At 37.6% G+C, this 21,752-nt stretch overlaps 1 protein-coding gene across 1 annotated transcript in view; it reads right to left on the reverse strand.

The window, feature by feature from the left end:
• LOC126416092 (xanthine dehydrogenase) overlaps positions 1-21,752 on the reverse strand; it is a 251,217-nt gene that overhangs the window by 49,742 nt on the left and 179,723 nt on the right. The window contains exons 11-14 of the mRNA XM_050083585.1: positions 12,993-13,177; positions 3,988-4,101; positions 3,695-3,833; positions 3,538-3,613 (exon numbers count right to left, since the gene is read on the reverse strand). Coding sequence (XP_049939542.1) covers positions 3,538-3,613; positions 3,695-3,833; positions 3,988-4,101; positions 12,993-13,177 — 514 coding nt within the window. The remainder of the gene's footprint in view (positions 1-3,537; positions 3,614-3,694; positions 3,834-3,987; positions 4,102-12,992; positions 13,178-21,752) is intronic.

A 21,752-nucleotide genomic window follows, 5' to 3' on the forward strand; every position in this document is an offset into this window, starting at 1 on the left:
TAAAATTATGCTTCAGCACATCTAAAGATTTGAAATGAGTTACGTATTCCTTACTGATGTAAACCTCAAAAACTTACAAATAAATAACACTTGGAAAATACTGCTTAATGAACTTGGTGAATGGATTATTGTACTGGCACTTAGTGATAGTTCATAAAATATGTAATAAAAATGTTTGAAAAAAAAGTCAGTAATAACTGTAATGGAATAGGAGCATTCACCTAAAAGAAAACATGATCTGCTGAATGACAGACACAAAAATTCAGAAAAACAGCTAAACTAACCTCAAGAATATTTAAAAATTTATTATTCAGAAGGGGAACAACAGTGGAGACAAAGGGTAAAACATATGTACATCAAGAGACACAATGTATCTGATTCCTTTCCCGTACAACGTGCCTTCTCAATCAGTTTGAAGTAGCACGTCCTTCCTTCGTTCATGTTCATTTTATCAACCTCTTTTTCTTTACTGTAATCCATTTTCTCCTGACAAAATGATTTTTAAGCATCTATTTAGATGTTTCACACTTTAGCACCATCTATTAAGAATAACAGTTCAAACAAAAGCACAACCTTCACTAAAGGAATTTGAAGAAATTCTATGTCAACTTCAGACTAGTAATGACTCAAATATGGGGACACAATTTATGGTTTTAAATATCCTTGTTGTAGAGATATGAAGAAAGAGAACATAAGGGGTGATGGGAAGCTGAAAAACATTGCGGAAAGTGAAATAAGTCTTGTGTAAGCAGATTCCTAGGAACACACCAGGGGCAGAATACAAAAGACATGCTGCTTATAAAGAAATGTATTGAGACAGACTCAGTGTATTGCTTAAAGGGAACACAGTGACAACTGTGTAATGAAATTCTCTTATTATATTTATTAGCCTTGGTTCACAGAAATAGTATCATATCTGGTTGCAACCTTCTAGTAAGTCATCATTAGGTCTCTGTTTGAAAAGAAAGAAAAAGTGGATATTCAAATACTATGAAACTGTATTACAAATCAAACTAACATTTATATGCACTTTAATCTGTTATATAGTAAATTGTCAACTGAACCAGCCAAGAGAGGTATTCACAATGCAACCATATCCGCAGCCTGCTTGTTGGTACTGAAGGTTGCAGTTAACTGTGTACATTGGTGACTTTTAAAACACAACTATAAGATTAAAAATATTCACAATATAAAAACAATTTTGAGAGAAAGCCTTCTCAAAGTTAAAACTAGTGATGCAGAAGTTAACCTCTTCAAGTGGGCATCATCTATCGTGTTTCTATTGTATATCTAGCTAATCTACACCAGTAGTTATGTAATTCTTTTCTTATTTTCACTTTGAGAACATTTTCTCTCACAATCAGTTTTACATAGCGAATATGTTTAATCTCATATTTGTGGGTTATGAGTTACCAACTTTATAGTGCTACATAGTTATCTGTAGATTTCAGTTGCAACAATCATAATGTGGATATGTTCTCACTGTGAGTGTCTCTTTTAGGATTCTGCCCCAAAGATTATGGATGGCACTGAAATAAGAAACTAACCATGTGCAAGACTTGCTTACGAAAACTAATTGTAATGGGCCTGCATAATATATAATATGTACAAAAATTTTGAGATCTTATTTGTTCAAGAGATGACTGAAGAACACAAATAGCTATGCAGAAAATAATGATAGTCCAGAAGTAATTGTAGATTAGGTCTATAAAGAGGGGAGGAAAGGTGGTAGGAACATTGGGTTTCAGAAGAAATTATTAAAGCTGCCAAAAATGTTATACAAAAGGAACATGTTAAATTATATACTGAATTTCTGCAAACAAAGGCTATTCCATAAAACTAGATCAATGCTGTAATTATTGTACTTCACAAAAAATGGGACAGAGGAGACATGCAAAATACAGACTCCTCTGCATAAAGCACAAGTTATTCATTAAAATTATCCATAATCTTTAACCAGGCAAATGAATATGCTGGCTTTAGAAATTGATGCAGCACCCCAAATCATTTGCAACTCTTGAAGAATTTTATAAGGGTTCTGACTCAGTTTCAACCAAGTCTATACTAGCAGTCCATAAGGAACAAGGTGTTGGTTCAATAAATGTTAGTATATTGGAGAATTTACATGTCACTGTTTCAGTTCCCATTAGACTTCATCAGGATACTGACAAAATTCAAAATTGAAAAAGAGTTTTCATATCACCAAAACCGTTCTTAAAGTCATAGAGGTCGTTTTTAGACCCTCAAATGGGCAAAACTATGGAGGATGTGTGGTAATGGAACATATCTGGGGAAAAATGTCGCCGGCCAGTGTGGCCGTGCGGTTCTAGGCGCTTCAGTCTGGAACCGCGTGACCGCTATGGTCGCAAGTTCAAATCCTGCCTCGGGCATGGATGTGTGTGATGTCCTTAGGTTAGTTAGGTTTAAGTAGTTCTAAGTTCTAGGGGACTGATGACCACAGATGTTAAGTCCCATAGTGCTCAGAGCCATTTGAACCATTTTTGAAAAAATGTCAATTTGCTGTTGGCACTGGATTGTTTCTCTTTTGAGCAGGCAAACTCCAACAAAACCAGTTGTAATAAAATTAAAATAGTGTGTAACAAACATGTTGAATAGAAAATACTGTACTACAAATTAACAGTAAATACATAGAATCACATGTTGACTATAGTATTTAGGGCAGTTGAGGACAACAGAAGGGAAGAAATGGGCTTGACTGCTTTTAACGAACTGCGTAGGTGTTTCAAATCTAACCTTCTAAGTCCGTCAAAAAGAGAGTTTACAGTTAGCGTATATTAACAGCTTTGCTAATGGCAATGGACAGAGGGGGCAGGGGAACCATTTAAAAACTGATGGTTGTACAGCAAACAATGGACAATACATGTAGGGAATTATTAGAAGAAAGACAAAAACAAACAAGAAGTCAAGGGACAGACCAGGCTTACTAAACAACTTTATGACCATAATAAAAGTGAAATGGGTATGGGTTGGACATAATATAGTTAACTGTATAGGGATAGACAGATCAAGGAAATACTCTCTGGATTCCAAAAGATAATAAAAGATACAGATGATGATGTAATGGAAAATGGGTAGATCACTTTTGGAAAGCATGCAAGAGCATCATGAATACATACAGCTAAATATGTAATGCATGAAAATATCAAGCAGCATATGTTGAATGGCAGATGATTGTTGTTTTCTTAATTTTCTATGTTATTTATTAACTGATTACTAGGAGCTGTTAATGCATTTTATTATCTTCTGTGTAGCCATCTTCCTGCAAATAAACTACACAGTAACAATTGTTGAAACACATTTTTGTTCCATTTGAATTGAAAAATTGGAGCAATAAAAAGAGATGATATATAGATCATGTCATCTGCCCTAAATAGGTAAAATAAGGTGAATATCACCTCTCTGTTCTGTGCAAATCTGTACAGAGTGCAAAATGATCAGCTTTGCCCCTCAATAAGTTTTCATGCAGAAATTTATATCTCTTGATAGTTTAAATTTATCTTCAAATAATTATCTCACCAGTAGCCTGTTTAAAGGCAGATTTATGTGGAAGGGGCCTTCCAACAGCATCTGATGCACTCTGATCCGGTGGTACCTGAAAATGTTAAATCCAAGAAATTACTTTTTTTAGAATAGTTTTTTATTTGGCAAAAAATCTATATCTGCTTAAACTTACCACTTGAAAATATTGTGAACTTCTTGGGATTTCCATTTCAAGTCCCATTATTCCACTTTTATAATTTTCTGGAACGGGTTGTGTGCAATTTTTTTTAGCAAGCTCATTGCGAATTGCCAGATATGCTTTGAAGAACAGGCTAAAATAAGAAAGCAGTGGGATAAATTTGTCACAAAACATGATGAAGGTATTCTAGTAAGACAAATCCTCAGGAAAAGCTAATTATTATTTCATTCCATTCTTGTTACAGTGTCACTGTTTTTCAAATCATTTCAAGAACATTTCTTCCTTACCTTAATGTTAAGGATCTACGATACTGAATCATTCCTCCAGGAGCATTTGGTGACAAAGGAAGATCATTTATTAGCATTTCATAAGCATCTTCCAACATTTCATCATTCCATTCTCTGAAAAGAAAATAAACGTACCTTAATTATTTGTTAGATCCCTATATAAGGTCAATATGACATGCAAATCCTAACTATAATACAAAGTATGTAATGAGTAAAGACAAACATAAATGCACATCATTGGTTGACCGATAGATCTGGAAGAAGATTGTACTCTCTGCATATGCATGTAACCTGCGTATTCTGAAGATAAATGCAAATTCAAGAGCTTAGTTACAACATTCATCATTGAGTACATGAACTCTCAAATGTATCTGACTTCCTCTGCATTCATGAGCAACTGAATTACAGATAGCTACCTAGTACTAAGTAAAATTTCCTTTCAACCTGTTGATGGCAGTGATGTGTTGTGGCATTGATTCCAAAAGAGATGAAAGTACTGAGGATCCATCCTGAGCCATGACCAATCAACAGGAACTCACAATTCATGAAGAGTGGTCAGAGCTGGGTCTGAGGCAAACACCTCATCCTAAATTATCACGGGAATGCACAATACAATTAAGGTCATGTGGGTCTGAGAGCCACCAAAGTACCTAAATGTCCATTTTGGCATGATTTGGGGCTTTATCCCATAAAGATGCAGGTGTAAGCAAACCAGTGAGTGCACATGAGCAAACAATAGGTTCCTGTATTGTTTGCTGGTGAGAGACAATGTCAGATGTGTCTGGGTCCTGATTTGATTCCACGTTAATGTCCCCCACAAAAGAATATCTCCACCACTTGTCTTAATGGTAAACTGTTGGCAGGACACTTTACCTCACATAGTTGTTTATATGTGTGTACTCCACCATCAATGTGTACAAAAAAAAAATACCACAATTCATCAGTCCAAGCAACCTTCCTGCTTTGAGCATCCACTGGCTGTGCTTATCTCTGTGCCCTGCAATAGTGAGCAGAAGTATGGAGATGGAGTTGTAGCTTTTGTATTCCATAGCAAGGAGGTGTTTAGAAGAGTATGTATGCTCACCATATGTCCAGCATTCAACTGGATAGTGCTCCATTTATCTGCTGTTACAATCTGCTATAGGCAATAGTACCTTGTCATGAACACATTGTTGTCCTTAGGTAGCTGACACTGGAGGCAGTGAGTTTCCTTGAATCTAGGTACGAAGGCACACCCTTAAAATAGTGGCACATACAAAGTCAAGAACCTGCACATGCAAAATTGTCAGTCACTCATGAGCTGAACGCATTAAAATTTTTTGCCCTGTCCATTCTGTGCTTTAAGGCCACATTGATTGCTGTTACAAGAACTGACACTGTCCCACTCATATGAGACACCATTGTGACAGGTGCATTCTTCCTCCAACAAAGCATCTATCATTAATTCAGTTGCTGTTGATAGTGTATGGTGAGTAATTATATTTATCATTCCATTTTCCTAATCCTTCAAACTGTATAATGTTTCCCAAGAGATGATCACTGCATCAGTATTACAATGAACATTTCAGAACAAAAACAACAAACATGACCAAAGACAAAAATTTACAACTAGAATTGCCATGTGATCACTGGGACTCTATAAGAATTTAGTGTAACAACCTATAGAAAAGAGAAGTTTGACACAAATACCTTGGCTGTAAGAATTAACATGGGAGTGATAACAGTAACATCTAAATACTTCTGGCTACAAAAAATGCAAATATGCTTCCCAGCACACATGTTTGCACATTCTACATCAGTGGTCATCAACCTGTGGGCCATGAACCACACACAGTCCAAATCTAGTTTTCATGCAACCTGCAATTCTCAGGCATCTTTCATAACAATATACATCCAGCAACTAATAGCAAAATCCTAAAAGCCAACTAAAGTTTATAGCTTCTTAAAATTGTATTTTTCTCGCTCATAAATAAGAAAAAATACTTATAAAAACAATGATATTTTGAGATATGCTTAATTTTAATTGATGTTGGGGAATTCGACCATGAGCTAAGCAAAGTTCGTTGCTTACCTCATGGGCAGAGTTGTACATAATGGGGCCACTGCAGGATTGATTGAATCTCGTGAGCATGCACAACTGGTGCTGATTAACTGCTATGGTATAAATGTCAAACAGAAGTAACATGAATTCATGAATGTGCATTGTAGAGATGGTCATCTTCAAATGTTGTTCATGTTTGTAGTAAGTAATATTAAATCAAATTAAGGCTGTTGTAATACAATGCAACACTTAAAAGAAAATTATAAAAACATTTAGTAAATATTTGCAATTATGTCTCATATTGCAGCTACTGTTATTAGTTAAAATAAGATATTAATTTATGTTTGTTACCAATTAATTGTAAGGTCAGTAAAGGAAGGTGGCAAAATGCCCAGGACTGAAAAAGTGGCCATTGCATATTTCCTGCCCTGAACACCACTGTGCCTTCCAAGAAGTGGTCAAATTAATTCTAATATATTTAGCCAATTTTGTCAGGGAGATTCACAGAGGAAGCTTGTTCTGTTACATTTTAGTAAAGACATAAGGTTAGTCATTTATACAGAGTGACACAGAATAACGGGAATGTTCAAAATGAGTAGTGGCAGCCATGGGCAGGTGGCAGCACTGCAGGTTCGTGACAGTATGTGAGTAAACAGTCCGCCATTTCAATAATCATGGATTAGTGGAACAGACAACAGCATGCGTTAGCCATAAAAATGTTTTATAAAAACAATGATAGTTTGGAAGCGGCACAGAGGGAGTTTCAATGTTTTTATAATTTAGGACATTATGATGCCATTCCATCAAAGCATGTGATAAAATGTTGGATTAATAACTTTGGATCTGCCCTCAAGAAGAAACCTACAGGATGACCAAGAAGTGTGTATTATCCAGCGAACATTGATGTTGTATGTGAGTCTGTCTTATGGAGCACCAATTCTTCATCTTGGTTTAAAATTTCATCCATACAAACCACAGATGGTGCAACAATTGAAGGACAATGATTACTGGTTATGATTAGGATTCTGTCAACAAATAATAACAAAAATAAACAATGATGATGAATTTCTAAACAAATTGTGGATGTCAGGTGAGGCACATTTTCATCTCACAGGTAATCTGTATAAACAGAACTACCATTACTGAGTAAACACAAATCCTAATGACATCCATAGCTCCCTTTACATGCTAGTAAAGTGACAGTATGGTGTGGCATTTTATCACATGGGATTATCGGACTGTATTTTTTCACAAACGAACAGGGAAATACAATAACTGTCAATGTCGATTGTTATGTGATGTTATGAACTTGTGTTACACCTGCATTGAACAACTTTCCAAATGTTCAAGAAGCCTGGTTTCAACAGGGTGGAGCAACATCACACACTGCATGGCAATCAATGGCATAAGAGCGAGAATTGTTTAGCAACTGTGTGATCTAATGATTCAGTATCATTCCCTGGCCACCAAGATTGCCAGATTTATCCATTTGTGATTTTTTCTTGTGGGGCTACCTCAAGAACAAAGTCTTCATGACTCTACCAAGAACCCTGGATGAGTTAAAACAGAGAATTTGGGATGCAATTCATATTATTTCAGCTGAGATGTTGCAGTGGTCAATGAAGAATCTCAACAGCAGATTTCACAAACTTACTCATACAGGAGGACGCCACCTAAAGGATGTAATTTTCAAAAAATGATAAATGCCATCACTGTCTTGTAAATGACAAAGTTGTAAGGTTTCAATTACTATGAATACAATTTCTTTCCTTAATCATTTCTAGTTTTATTGGATTGTGGAAATATTCTCGTTTTTCTGTGTCACCCTGTATTATTCTTGGTACCTCACATGTATGAAGTTTAATAGTCTCTTCTATGAACCACTAATGCACTCATCATGTCAGGTTGGGAAAAATGGCCAAGGTGTTCATCCCAGTAAGAGTGAGTTAGTTCCAAAAAACAGGCAAAACACAACAGATAAAACTGACTTCTAGGCCATTTTATATGCAAAGACATCATCTGCCATTCAATCCCTCTGTGAAAATTTTGAGTTAATTATGTTATTTACTTCTAACCATCTCTGTTCTATATGGCCTAATACAAAGGCTCAACTGAAAACGGCCAGCTAGAGCCACTTCGCATAATTTCAGACAGTAGGGCATCAAGGTGCTTAGACAATATGCCCATAAATCAGAATAATCATAAAAACCTGTTGTGATGCCACTGGCCACACTACCCACTTAGATACAGAAAATTGGTCACTGTTGAAGCCTACAGAAAAATGCATATAGTTTCAATATATTATTTTCTTTTTCATTTAAAAGTATTTGAAGTGTTACCTTATAATACACAGAGTCAAATGTGCAAGTGGTAGGGTTCCATCTTCCTCCCCTCCCATCTAATCCTCTCCCACCCCCACACCCTGCCTCCTTCCTATGTGGCCTGAGGTGTCACCCTACAATGTGGTTCTCAAGCAGAACAGATTGGTGATCACTGGTTTTTTTTTTTTTTTTTTTTTTTCCTCCCCCAACAACTCCCATAAAATGGTGGAACAGCACTTATCAAATACACTGCGCAACACAGGTGCAAGGACATGATTATGGATGGGAAGATGAGATATGGCATCTCAACTGTCAAGTTCTCAATGCAGCTCTTAAACCTATTAGGACAACATTGACATCACTTGGAGCTATCTGTTGACATCACAGTTATGCAGTATATATGTATAACTGAGCTGCTGTGGATTGGATAGCTTTCACCACTTAAATGAAATTGGATTTTAGGACAATTCACATTTTTTTAAAAAAAATAAGGGGCATACCTTTTGAGAAGGCCTTTTGTTGAGATAGTATGTCTCCCTTTCTGGAACAAAGCAGCTGGCAGCTAGACAGAATAGTGTCCACAATAAAGATCTTATTTGAATCCTTAACCAATATTTGAAATTTAAGAAACTAAAATCAACAACAGGTATATATTTCCAGAATGAAGCTGAGAGTCGGCTGATGTGAAACCTGCTGGTAGATCAAAACTGTATGCTAGACCAAGTTTGAATCTGGGACCTTTGTCTTCTGAGAGCAAGTGCTCCACCGACTGAGCTGGTCAAGTGTGATATTTATCATGTCTATAAATAAATCCCCCTCATGAAAGGAGAACCTTGTCAAGGAGGCAGCTTCCATGCCTCAATGATAAAGGTAGTCATACTGCAGATGCAACAACAACAGAGTTTTTGTGGAGAGACAAGACAAACTTACGGAGAAGCAGCAGCTTTTTTTTAGAAACTTCAGGGGTAATAGTCTGGATGATTAATAGTACAGTCTTGTTACAGTAGCCAACATGGCCTTACTCTGTTGGTACAGCAAATAGCTGAAAGCAAGGGCCAACTAGAGTCGTCGTCTATTCAGGACATACAGTGCTACTGTATGGTTAAATAATGATGGCATCCTCTTGCACAAAATACTCCAGAAGTAAAATAGTCCTCATTCGGATCTCTGGATGGAGGCTATTGAGGACAGTACCATCATCAGGAAAAACAAGACCGGCATTCTACAGATTTGAACATGATATATTAGATTCTTTCATCTGGTAGGTACATTAGAGAATTTATGAAGGATGTGGATAGATTTAGTGGGAATATGTGAAGTGTGGTGGCAGGAAGAACAGGACTTCAGTTCAGGTGATTACAGGGTTACAAATACTAAATGAAGTAGGGGCAATGCAGGAGTAGGTATATAATGAATAAGAAAACAGGAATGCAGGTAAGCACAGTGACATATTATCATAACCAAGATAGACATGAAGTCAACATCCACCACAGGAGTATGAGTTGCCAACTACCTCCTTAGATAATGAATATATTGAAAGAATGAACAATGAGTTACATAAAATTATTAGGTAACTAAGAGAGATAAAAATTTAATTGTGATGGAGGCCTGAATTTGATAGTAGAAAATGGAAGAGAAGGAAAAGTAGTTGGAGAACATGGAGTGGTTCAATTCTGCACAGAGCATAATTTAATCAACACCTATGTATTGTTGAAAAATCATATAAGAAGGAGGCATACATGGAATAGACTGAGACACCAGATAGTTGCAGATTGATTATATAATGGTAAGAAAGAGGTTTCAGAATTAGATTTTAAACCATAAGACATTTCCAGCAGCAGATGTGGACTCTGACCATAATTTATTGGTTATGAGCTGCAGATTAAAACTGAAGAAATTGCAAAAATGTGAGAAATGAAGGAGATGGGATGAGGATTAGGAAATAATGAAGATGAAATGTGGTTACATTGAAAGAACCATAGATTACTGAGAGTCTTAAAGGGAGTGTTAGTCAGGGGGTAGGGAGAGAGAATACAACAGAAGATGAATTGGTGGCTTTGGGAGAAATAGTGTGGGCAGCAAGGAGTTACATAGTTAAAAAGACAAAGCCTAGTAGCAATCCTTGGATGACATAGGAGACATTAAATTTATATTTTCTCATTTCATCAATTAAAGTGAAGCAGGTCAAAGGGAATAAAGACATGTAAAAAATTAGATTGACAGAAGGTACAAAAGGGCTAAATTACAATGGCTATAGGACAAATGCAAGGCTGAAGTAGCATACATAAATAGGGGAAAGATAGATGCTGCCTGCAGGAAAATTTAAGAGAACATTGAGAAAAGACAATCACCTTTATGTTCATCAATAGTACAGATGGCAAGACTATAATAGGCCTAAAAAGCTATTCAGGGGAAGTGAACTTGAGGACGACAGTATTGTTGAAAGAGAAGAGAATGTATATGAAGGTGAGATGGGAGATATGATTCTATGAGAAGAATCTGACAGAGATTCTAGGATTGAATACAATAAGAAGGTTGGAATGGATGTTGGTTGCAGGTATTATTCAAAGATGAAGAGGCTTGCATAGCAGAGCTACATTAAAGACCATAATAACAACAGTATAGATTAAATAGGTAATGCATGTCCAACTAAAGTGCCACAGTTTTAACTTTGCCTATAAAGCTTATTAATTAACAAAATATAATTTAATATTAACATAAATGTGGGGCTGTTGCCTTTAAACAGCCTTCAGTGAGTCCCTGCAATTAAATCAATACCATTAAAAGGATATTTATCAATCCAAAATGTGTTTTATCACAAGCTGGTTGTTATTGAGGTTGGCTTGGTTCTGTGAAATGAATATATGTGTGTTTCTCTTTACTTTTCTGACAAAGGCTGTGGCTGAAAGCATTTTTTCCTTACATTGTTGATTTCCCAACCTGGAGTCTCCATTGTTTGATTTTGTGGTTATTTCAGATGGATATTCAGAGGTTCCTTTTGCTCAATAAATTTCAAGTGAGCACATATCCCTCTCCAAGATATGATTATTTTCCTCAATCTGAAGTCATGTTTGCATAAAAAGGAATTGAGTAAATAAAGAAATACTACCAAAAAAGGAAAAAAATAGGATTTTGTCTATGAAGGCTCAGTCCAGGATGATGGCAGGATGTGGGGATATTTTGGAGGTGAAGTTCTCATCTTTGGAGTCGAGAAAAACTAGTAATGTAAGAGAGGATCCAAATAGCCCATGTGGTATAGCATGCACTCAGCTCCCCTGAGATATTTAGCAGAGTATGCTCAATAAAACAAGTACTGGGTGCCCCCAAGATGAACTTTTCTTTTATGCCCATTCACGTGCTCAGCCAGTTCAGTGGTAGTCATTCTGATACAAAAAGCAGTGCAGCACACACATCTCTGTTGGTAAACAACATATATTTCTTTGCGTTTGATATAGATTTTGCTAGTGGTGGGGGGCTGAAGTAAATGGAAGTGGGTGGATTGGGCAGGTTTTATAGTGGGAACTTTGAGCCTTGAGATAGGGGTCATCAACTGAGAAACCATACCAGCGGTGTTGAACAGCCACATCTACATCAAAAAATTCAATTTTAAAGGAAAGTGAGAGAATGTTATTATTATCTTGTTATCAAACAAATGTAAAATTACCATCATTATAATACATCTTTTTAATAAAATATTAGATGAAAAAAGACTGGAAAATAAACTTCAAGTCATGCTTTAAATAAAAATTTATATATGATGTTGCTGTATGATCAAAGTAACATATGAGGTTGCATTTCAATACCATCGATATGGCTTTAAGTGTTTCATTACCAAAGACAATAAGATATTACTATATCAGTGGTTTCAAAAGTCTTGAAACAGAACAGCTTCACAGGAGAAGAAATTATTTGTTAAACAAGTACGAATCAGAATGTAAATATAGTGCAGAAGCACTACCTAGATTGCAAAATTTCTGGAAAAACAGAAAAATTTAATAAAATACTGAATGCCTCAAATTTTGCTTGTTAGTATTATGTAGGAGTAATATTGAATTGAATATTAATTCCTTTGCAGACAACAAAATTTATTAATTTCATTGCAGACAATGAAATTGTTCTGTTGCCAACTTAAAATTTTTCTGCACCACTTTCTTTCTTATTCAACTATTTATCAGAAAGCACTTAACCATTACACCCAACACAAGCTAATATGTTGGGCAGTACAAGAAATAAAATCCTTTCTCTCAAAAATGCTAGTGCTGGACTACCGTAAGGGGGCTTACTAGCTGATTTCAGTACTAGGAGAGAGATTGTTGCATAATACTCCTAGCAAAAGTGAGAGATTTTGTTCCAAGTTTTAAGCTGCATTAAAGGTTCAATAGAGTAACTTTTAGTTCACAATGTTAATTTAAAGCAACATTTGGTACTACAAAATACTCTGTGTTAATGGTGCTAAAATCAAAGTACTTTTTTTTGTTTCCACTGATAAAAGTCTAAAAATTACACAGTCCTTCGATGTAGGCCCTAACATAAGTAATAGTTATTTGTTTTTCAAAGACAGTCGGTTTCAGTGAATCTGGAAATTACTGTTCAGGTCTCCACACTCAGTAAAATTTGTATGACTATGTGTAGAGTGCACATACCGTCCAATAAGTTGTTGTTGTGTCTTCACAGCCATTACTGTTGTTGGGGCCATACCACCATATGCCATTTGTAAGGATTTAATTTTGGAAGAGCCATGTTCAAATAAAACACTGAATGCAGAGTTGACAATAGCGATGTCATCATCTCTTCGTCTAGCCTGTTTATAGGCTACAAAATACTGATCCTGTGAAGAAAATATTCTTATGACAACATCATAATACATAGTCAAATGTCCAATCACTACCTAAATTTTACCTTTTTGAAAGCTACACATACACACAACACAAAACAATTAAAAGGCTTTGTATGATGCATAGACTGTGTGATGAGTCATCTACTTATAAATATTGAGCCATGCAGCATCCATACCCATTCATAATTGCAAAAGTATTGTTGTGCAGGATTTTGCCCATGAACTAATCAGGATTATGTCACACAAATAACTGATGGGATTTATGAAGGATGATCTGGATGGCCAAAACATTCATTCAAATTGTCCAGAATATTGTTCAGACCAATTGCAAAAGAACTGTGGCTCAGTGACATGGTGCATTCTCATCCGTAAAAATTCCATTGTTCTTTGGAAACCTGATGTCCATGAATGGCCTCAGATGGTCTCAAAGTAGCCAAACATAACCATTTCCAGTCAATGATCAGTTCAGTTGCATCAGAGGACACAGTCCATTCCTTGTAAACACAACACACACCATTATGGAGCCACCACCAGCTTGCACAGTGCTTAAGTGACAACTCAGGTCCATGGCTTCATGAGGTCTGCACCACACACAAACCCTACCATCAGCTCTTGCCAACTGAAATCAGGACTCATCTGACCAGGTCATGGTTTTCCAGTCATCTAGTGTGCTTCCAATATGGTCATGAGCACAGCACTGTCATGCTGTTAGTAAAGGCAGTTGCATTGGCTGTCTGCTGCTATAGCCTTTTAATGCCAAATTTTGCCACACTGTCCTAACAGATACACTATGCAATGAAAAGTATCTGGACACCTGGCTGAAAATGACATAAATTCGGTAATGCTGGAATTCAGTATGGTATTGGCTCACCCTTAGCGTTGATGACAGCCTCCACTCTCGTAGGTATATGTTCAAACAGGTGCTGTAAGGTTTCTTGGGGAATGGCAGCCCCATTCTTCAAGGAGGAGAGGTATCAATGTCAGCGGGCAAGAGCTGGCATGAAGTCAGCATTCCCAAACATTCCCAAGGTGTTCTACAGGATTCAGGTCAGGACTCTGTGCAGGCCAGTCCATTAAAACGATGTTATTGTCATGTAACCATTCCGCCACAGGCCATGCATTATGAACAGGTTCTTGATCATGTTGAAAGATGCAATCACCATCCCAGAATTTCTCTTCAACAGTAGGAAGCAAGAAAGTGCTTAAAACATCAGTGTAGGCCTCTGCTGTGATGTTGTTCTTGCTGTGGTCTTCAGTCCTGAGACTGGTTTGATGCAGCTCTCCATGCTACTCTATCCTGTGCAAGCTGCTTCATCTCCCAGTACGTACTGCAGCCCACATCCTTCTCCATCTGCTTAGTGTATTCATCTCTTGGTCTCCCTCTATGATTTCTACCATCCATGCTGCCCTCCAATACTAAATTGGTGATCCCTTGATGCCTTGGAACATGTCCTACCACCCGATCCCTTCTTCTAGTCAAGTTGTTCCACGAATTTCTCTTCTCGCCAATTGTATTCAATACCTTCTCATTAGTTATGTGATCTACCCATCTAATCTTCAAGATTCTTCTGTAGCACCACATTTTGAAAGCTTCTATTCTCTTCTTGTCCAAACTATGTATCATCCATGTTTAACTTCCAAATACTTTCAGAAATGACTTCCTGATATTTAAATCTATACTCGATGTTAACAAATTTATCTTCTTCAGAAATGCTTTCCTTGCCATTGCCAGTCTACATTTTATATCCTCTCTACTTTGACCATCATCAGTTATTTTGCTCCCCAAATAGCAAAACTCCTTTACTACTTCAAGTGTCTCATTTCCTAATCTAATTCCCTCAGCATCACCCGAGTTAAGTCAACTACATTCCATTATCCTGGTTTTGCTTTTGGTGATGTTCATCTTACATCCTCCTTTCAAGACACTGTCCATTCCGTTCAACTGCTCTTCTAAGTCCTTTGCTGTCTCTGACAGAATTATGTCATCGGTGAACCTTAAAGTTTTTATTTCTTCTCCATGGATTTTAATACCTACTCCAAATTTTTCTTTTGTTTCCTTTACTACTTGCTCAATATACAGATTGAATAACATTGGGGAGAGACTTCAACCCTGTCTCACTCCCTTCCCAACCACTGCTTCCCTTTCATGACCCTCGACTCAGAACTGCCATCTGGTTTCTGTACAAATTGTAAATAGCCTTTTGCTCCCTGTATTTTACCTCTGCCACCTTCAGAATTTGAAAGAGAGTATTCCAGTCAACATTGTCAAAAGCTTTCTCTAAGTCCAACATTTCTACGGAAACCAAACTGATCTTCCCCGAGGTCTGTGAAGAATTCGCATTAGTATTTTGCAGCCGTGACTTATTAAACTGATAGTTCGCTAATTTTCACATCTGTCAACACCTGCTTTCTTTGGGATTGGAATTATTATATTCTTCTTGAAGTCTGAGGGTATTTCACCTGTCTCATACATTTTACTCACCAGATGGTAGAGTTTTGTCAGGACTGGCTCTCCCAAGGCTGTCAGTAGTTCTAATGGAATGTTGTCTACTCCTGGGACCTAGTTTCAACTTAGGTCTTTCAGTACTCTGTCAAACTCTTCACGCAGTATAATATCTCCCATTTCATCTTCATCTACATCCTCTTCCATTTCCATTATATTGCCCTCAAGTAAATCGCCCTCGTATAGACCCTCTATATACTCCTTCCACCTTTCTGCTTTACCTTCTTTACTTAGAACTGGGTTTCCATCTGAGCTCTTGATATTCATACAAGTGGTTCACTTTTCTCCAAAGGTCTCTTTAATTTTCCTGTAGGCAGTATCTATCTTACCCCTAGTGAGGTAAGCCTCTACATCCTTACATTTGTCCTCTAACCATCCCTGCTTAACCATTTTGCACTTCCTGTCGATCTCCTTTTTTGAGACGTTTGTATTCCTTTTTGCCTGCTTCATTTACTGCATTTTTATATTTTCTCCTTTCATCAATTAAATTCCATATCTCTGCTGTGATAGTGCCACAAAAAAAAAAACAAGGGATGCAAGCTCCCTCCAAGAAAAACACGGCCACACTATAACACCACCATCTCTGAATTTTACTCTTGGCACAACACATGCTGGCAGATTACATTCACCGGGCATTCACCTTACCCACACCCTGCCATCGGATTGCCATATTGTGTAGTGTGATTCATCAATCCACACAACATTTTTCAACTGCTCAATCATCCAATGTTTACACTCCTTACACCAAGAAAGGCGTTGTTTGGCATTTACTGGAATGATGTGTGGCTCATGAGCAGCCGCTCGACCATGTAATCCAAATTTTCTCATCTCCTGCCTAACTGTCATAGTACTTGCAGTGGATCCTGATGCAGTTTGGAATTCCTGTGTGATGGTCTGGATGTATGTCTGCCTATTACACATTACGACCCTCTTCAACTGTTGGTGGTCTCTGTCAGTCAACAGACGAGGTCAGCCTGTATGCTTTTGTGCTGTACGTGTCCCTTCAAGTTTCCACTTCACTATCACATTGTAAACACTGGACCTAGGGATGTTTAGAGGTGAGGAAATCTCGCATACAGACATATGACACAAGAGACACCCAATCATCTGACCATGTTGGAAGCCCTTGAGTTCCGCAAAGTGCCCCATTCTGCTCTCTCATGATGTCTAATGACTACTGAGGTCACTGATATGAAGTACCTGACAGTAAGTGGCAGCACAATGTACCTAATATGAAAAATGTACGTTTTTGGGTATGTCAGGATACTTTTTATCACATAGTATATGTTCATCATATGTCCACATTGATTTCTGCAGTTATTTTATACAGTGTTGCTTGTCTGTTAGCACTGACAACTCTACATAAATTCCGCTGCTCTCTGTCTTTGTGTGAAGACTATCAGTCACTGCATTGTCCATGGTGAGAGGTAATTCCTGAAATTTGATATACACAGTACAGTCTTGACACTGGAGATCTCAGAATACTGAATTCCCTCACAATTTCCAAACTGGAATGTCCCGTGTGTCTAGCTCCAACAACCATTCTGCGTTCAAAGTCTGTTAATTCCCATCGTGCAGCCACAATCATATCTGAAACTTTTTCACATGAATCACCTGAGTACAGATGACAGCTCCGACAATGCACTGGCCTATTATACCTCGTGTATGTGATAATACTGCCATCTGTATATGAAGACATGTGGAAAAACAGGCTACCCATAGTGTTTAGAAATGGAGAAAAATGAGGTTATGTAAATGACGCTGCAAAAAGTATTTCAAACTATTATATTCTTATTTTTCTAATCAAAATCTATACAGTATGGACCAGTTATTGTTTCTGACCTGTCACATCCTTTATATTGGAAAGAAACATAAAAAATAATAATTAATAAAGAAGAACAATAATATATGAAGATTTGTTTTTACATCACTTAACATCCACAGCCACAAATTACCATTAACTGTAGTAAAAAGTACTGTAAAAGGGAAAACTGGTGATAACACATTATGTATGGCTCAAGTAGACTGAGCCAATGGCCACTATCTGATATCGCAAAACAATGTATCTGTTGATGAAAGTAACGACCATATCAGAATTATATGTTTTTGAATATTCTGAGTCCATTTGCAGATTTTCACAGGCAGTACTAGCATGTTTAACATCGAAGTTCAATTTTGTTTCTAGTTCTTTCTCCTTCTGACCATTTTTCTCATATGAAATTTGCACCTTAAGGTGATAACAAATAAGACAGGTGCCACAACTTGGTTTTGCAAAGCAAATATTGAGAAACTGATGAAATATTTTACAATACATGCCAAGGGTAAGAGGTTCCTTGTTACTGTCTTTGCACTTATCTTGATAAAGACTGTACATCTTTCTAATTTTTAGATCTGCACACAGATACATCATGTGGGATTCTTTTTCCTAGAGTAGTGATTTGACTGTGCAGAAAAACTGTTTACTCATTCATGAGCTCACGCAAATTCCTGGTCTTCCTCGCTGCATTTATTTGAGCACCCCACTTATCCATCGTAAATAATATATTTAGCTTTTAATGTCATGTTACACAAATCTATTATTGTGAACATACATCTTGTGTTTTGTTGCCTAAAGAAACACAGAAACTAACTTCAGGAGTTCCAGATATTTTCTTTTGTTTATTCACATGGGATCCATTGCTTAGACTGAAGATTGTTAGACAAGCTGTCATACAAATCTGATCATCTGCTTCACCTGCAGTGATCTTATAAATGTTGGTTGTCTGCCATCTACTCCTCTCTGGATCATCAGTATACCTCTGCTTGACAGGTTCAGATTCACACATCCAAATACATAAGAATTTTAAATATCTTTGTTACTTAGATTTTGTAAATGTGATTTCGCCTATTTCACTACATCTTTATAATCAATGTACCTTTATCACTGTTTTGCTTCTTCTTCTCATCTTCTTTGCACCAATTCTGTGCATTATGCTTCCTCTTTCAATAATTTCCACTGATTTTTCATACTTTCATCAACGTTTCCCATTTCCACATACTCCATGTTCACTATTGGCATTCTGTACAGAACGTGCCAACTGAACACTTCAGATACTCTAAAGTAGGTTCATAAAGTGATTAATATTACATATTAGATAAGAATTATATTTCATGAAACTTCCTGGCAGATTAAAACCGTGTGCCAGACCGAGACTCGAACTCGGGACTGCTGCAGAGTGAAAATCTCATTCTAAAATCTCTTTCTGAAATTATATTTCATGTTTACACTTTTATTAAATCCAATGTAATGTACCTCAGCCTCCAAACCTTTTCAAATTACAGTTAATTATCTGTTGTCTGTTTATCATACGGCACATTATCAGCTATCCTACTACTTATTTTCTTTCTGTTGGAGGGAAGCCAGAGTGTAGTAGAACATTAGCCCGTTTTTGACATTACAGAAATAATATCAACCAAATGCAAGAAATTCTCTGCATCGTATTACATCCTAATATGATAATTAGGGCAGAGACCAATGTAATTTTTACAGTTTCTGTACCTAGTAACAGATGGCAGCACTTATCTCTAAGTTTTTATATTTGAGGGTTAGCCTAACTTTCCACACGTCTTCACATGTGCATATCACTACCCCGTGACTTTCGTCACCTCAGTGCATATGTATTCATTTGTGTCCAGCATCTCCTACCCCACTGGATCAATTTTAACTAAATTTGGTGTACATGCTGCATACTCGACGAGAATCAACACTGGTGGCATTCGAACCTCCTAACTCCCACAGGAGTAGATACAGGTGAAAAGGTGTTTAGTAACACTGATATATAGAGTGCCCAGCATGGCAGGCCAGTAGTAGAGGAGATGGAAAGAGAGAGGGGGTGGAGGAGATAGACAGAGAGAGGGCAGAGGTGGACAGAGAGAGGTGGCACAGAAGATGGACAGATAGAGAGGGATGAGCCAATGGAGAGGGAGAGAGGGTGGGGGAGATTGATAAGAGAGACAGGAGGAGATGGACAGAGGAAAGGAGGGAAGAAGATTGACAGAGGCAGGGAATGGATGGAGAGAGAGGAGGAGGAGGTAGATAGAGAGAGGGTAATGCTGAGATGGAAACAGAGATGGAGGAGTAGGTGATGGACAGAGGGGTGATATGACGGACTAATATAAGTTTGGAGTAAATAAATACCTGGACAATACCAAGTTTGTCAGCTAGTATGTTACAAAAGTGGATGTAAGCATGTACTACATCTCCTCCTAAACTACCACAATGTTTTCAAACAAACATCCAACATGTATAACTTATCATCTGGAAAGAAGCACTACGGAATTAGGACTATGTATCTCCCACTTGTGTGGGGCTGGGCACAGGATGACACAGGAGATAGACAGAGCAAGGGGGAGGACGAGATGGACAAAAAGAGAGGGAAGAGGAGGAGATGAGCAAAAAAAGAGGGGTGGAGGAGATTAACACCAAGAGGGGGAGGGGGAGGTGGATAGCGAGAGGGAGAGTAAAAGGCTGGCAAAGTGTGCAGGAGGACACGAACAGACATATGCAGTAGGTGGAGATGGACAGATAGAGGAGGGAGGAGAAGATGTGCAGAGAGGGGGAGGAGGCCATGGACAGATGGAGGGGGAGGAAGGGGAGATGTAGCAGGTAGCTGGAAGATGGAGAGGGGTAATGGATGAGGAAGAGAATGTGGGAAGGCAGGTGGAAGAGGGAGAAGGTGTGAGGTGGAAGAGTGAGAGGTTGTGAGGAGGCTGGTGAAAGAGGGAGAAGGTGTGTGGAAACAAATGGAAGTGGGACACCTTGTGATGAAGCTGGTGTAAGACAGGTGACTTAAATAAAAGTAGGAAGGAAGAGTGGAGTTGAAATTTAAATCTTCCTTATTGTTTTGATGAGGCTATGTCAAAAAATTTTGTATATACAATGATTCATTTGTCACTTTGTTTCAGGACCAAAGATCAAGCCCACAGATAAATTTAACATCCTTCCTGAGGTAATATGGTGCAAAACAGCAGAGATGCAGACATTTATGGGAGCAATACATGTGACATAGGAGTCCACAACCAAAACTGTGGGTAAATAGCTAGTGTATTATAAAAGTGGATGTATGTATGATCCATATTTCCTACTAAACTATTGGACTTATTTCAACCAAACTTGGTTCACACACCATTTACTCTCTGAAAAGAAGCACTGTATGGGTAAGACCTACTTAACTCCTACAGGGGTGGGGGTGGGGACATAAAAGTGGTGCCATAGAAGCATAACCCTCAGGAATTATTTCAGCCAATTTTTGTATACACATGGCTCATTATTTGTATAAAAATACTGTGAGGATAATATATCCCTATCACTCCTATGAGTAGGGGTAAGAGCCACGATATGAAAAAAATATTACGTAACGACTCATATTAGTACTGAATCCATAGTTTTCAGGGTCACTATAGTCATTGATGGCAGTCCTGTTGACATTTGGAAGGTGGGAGGGAGGTCATAGGCAGTGACTTATCAGCATACCTTCATCTACATCTACATTTACAACTACATCTACACTCTACACTCTCCAAACAATCGTGAGATGCATGGCAGAGGGTATGTCCTATTATATTACTTATTAGGTTATTAGGGTTTCTTCCAATTCCGTTCACGTATGAAGTCTGGGAAGAATGAGTGTTTGAATGACCCTGTGTGTGCAATAATTATTCTAATCTTATCCTCATGATCCCTATGTGATTGATACATATGCAGTTGAAGTATATTCCTAGAGTAATCATCTAAAGCCAGATCTCAAAACTTTGTTAACAGACTTTCTCAGGATAGTTTACATCTATCTTCAGCAGTCATCCACTTTAGTTTCTTCAAAATCTCTGTGACACACTCTCTTGGATTAAACAAACCTGTGACTGTTCATGCTGCCCATCTCTGCATACATTCAATATCCCCTGTTAGTCGTATATGGTTCACTTGAGAAATATTCTAAAACTCGTCACATGAGTGATTTGTATGCAATTCCCTTTGTATACTGACTGCACTTCCTCAGTATTTGATCAATACACTGAAGTCTACCA

The sequence above is a fragment of the Schistocerca serialis genome, chromosome 8, assembly GCF_023864345.2.
Source record: "Schistocerca serialis cubense isolate TAMUIC-IGC-003099 chromosome 8, iqSchSeri2.2, whole genome shotgun sequence".
Classification (NCBI taxonomy): domain Eukaryota; kingdom Metazoa; phylum Arthropoda; class Insecta; order Orthoptera; family Acrididae; genus Schistocerca; species Schistocerca serialis.